This window comes from Sinocyclocheilus grahami, unplaced genomic scaffold (assembly GCF_001515645.1).
Source record: "Sinocyclocheilus grahami isolate Dianchi unplaced genomic scaffold, SAMN03320097.WGS_v1.1 scaffold588.1, whole genome shotgun sequence".
Taxonomy (NCBI): domain Eukaryota; kingdom Metazoa; phylum Chordata; class Actinopteri; order Cypriniformes; family Cyprinidae; genus Sinocyclocheilus; species Sinocyclocheilus grahami.
This window is the reverse complement of record NW_015505767.1, coordinates 849261-850341: the sequence shown is the minus strand read 5'-3', so window position 1 is coordinate 850341 and position 1081 is coordinate 849261. Positions and strand designations below refer to the sequence as shown.

General features: G+C 38.4%; 1 protein-coding gene across 1 annotated transcript in view; it reads right to left on the bottom strand.

Moving 5' to 3' along the window:
* LOC107557029 (dnaJ homolog subfamily C member 18-like) overlaps window positions 1–1081 on the bottom strand; it is a 9591-nt gene extending 8510 nt beyond the window's left edge. The window contains exon 1 of the mRNA XM_016240328.1: window positions 583–1081. Within this exon, the coding sequence (XP_016095814.1) occupies window positions 583–749 (167 nt within the window). The 5' untranslated portion in view covers window positions 750–1081. The remainder of the gene's footprint in view (window positions 1–582) is intronic.

Here is a 1081-nt window from a genome sequence, read left to right as displayed (position 1 = left end):
TTAACATATATGCAAAAATGAATTGCATTTAACATTAAAAAAAAAAGAACAAATATCTGCCAATAGCTGCAAAATGAACTTTTTTTTTTAAAGGTTAATCCAGGTTTCATACCCCAGCTATTTGTTCTTGTTCCATAAACTCATTTAATTTTGTTCAATTTCTCAAAACGATACTTCAAATCTTTATTTCACATCACAAGTATAATAAGAATATTTAGATACTTGTATTGTAATCTATGCAACATTTCATGCCACAACTTGAATTTAAGACATTCTGCTCTAGTCTAAAACCTTTTTAAGGCCTTAATTTGTGGAAAGGCAAATTAAGAGTTAAGACCCTCAGAAATGTTAAAAAACAAATTTTTTTGGGGTCCCACTGATTTCTACTGTATTTTTGTCCAGACAATGGAAGTCAGTGGTTACTAACATTCTTCAAAATATCTTCTTTTGTGATCAGTCTCCACAGCTTTCCACAGAGACCGAAATCCACCGCTGACCTGAGGACAGATTACATAACGCACAACATCCAGACGCTGCACTTTCTATTTCAGCGCACCGACCAAACACGCCTGATTAGTCAATCAAACCACAACAGCATGATACAAACCTCTGGCCCGGGTGCTCGGGTAGATCTTCTGCGCCTCGTACAGTAGCTGCAAGGCTTTCTCTTTGCGTCCGGACCGCAAACACAGCTTGGCTTTTTCTATCAGCCTGTCAGACTCCTCTCTGTCCATCTTAAACTGTGCCATTTCAAGCAACGACACCGCAAACCTGCATGAAATGACTACAATGGACGAACAGAAGCAAAATAATCAAAACAAAGCGTGTTTGAGTGTAAAAACGACTCGCGATGTTGTTGACATGAAGCTAAATCTAGTGCGTTATGCTAATGCGACCACAACAATTTAACTTCCGACGTTAGACATCTTCCGCTCTCTTAACGGACACCGCGACTTAGTCGGATATGAATTTATTATCAAAACAATTCATGTTTGACCCTCTATATTAGATTTGGCTTCGTCATTGTAAAATGTGCGAGAAAGACAGAAATGCAATACTGCTTGCCATCCATCGCTAAACG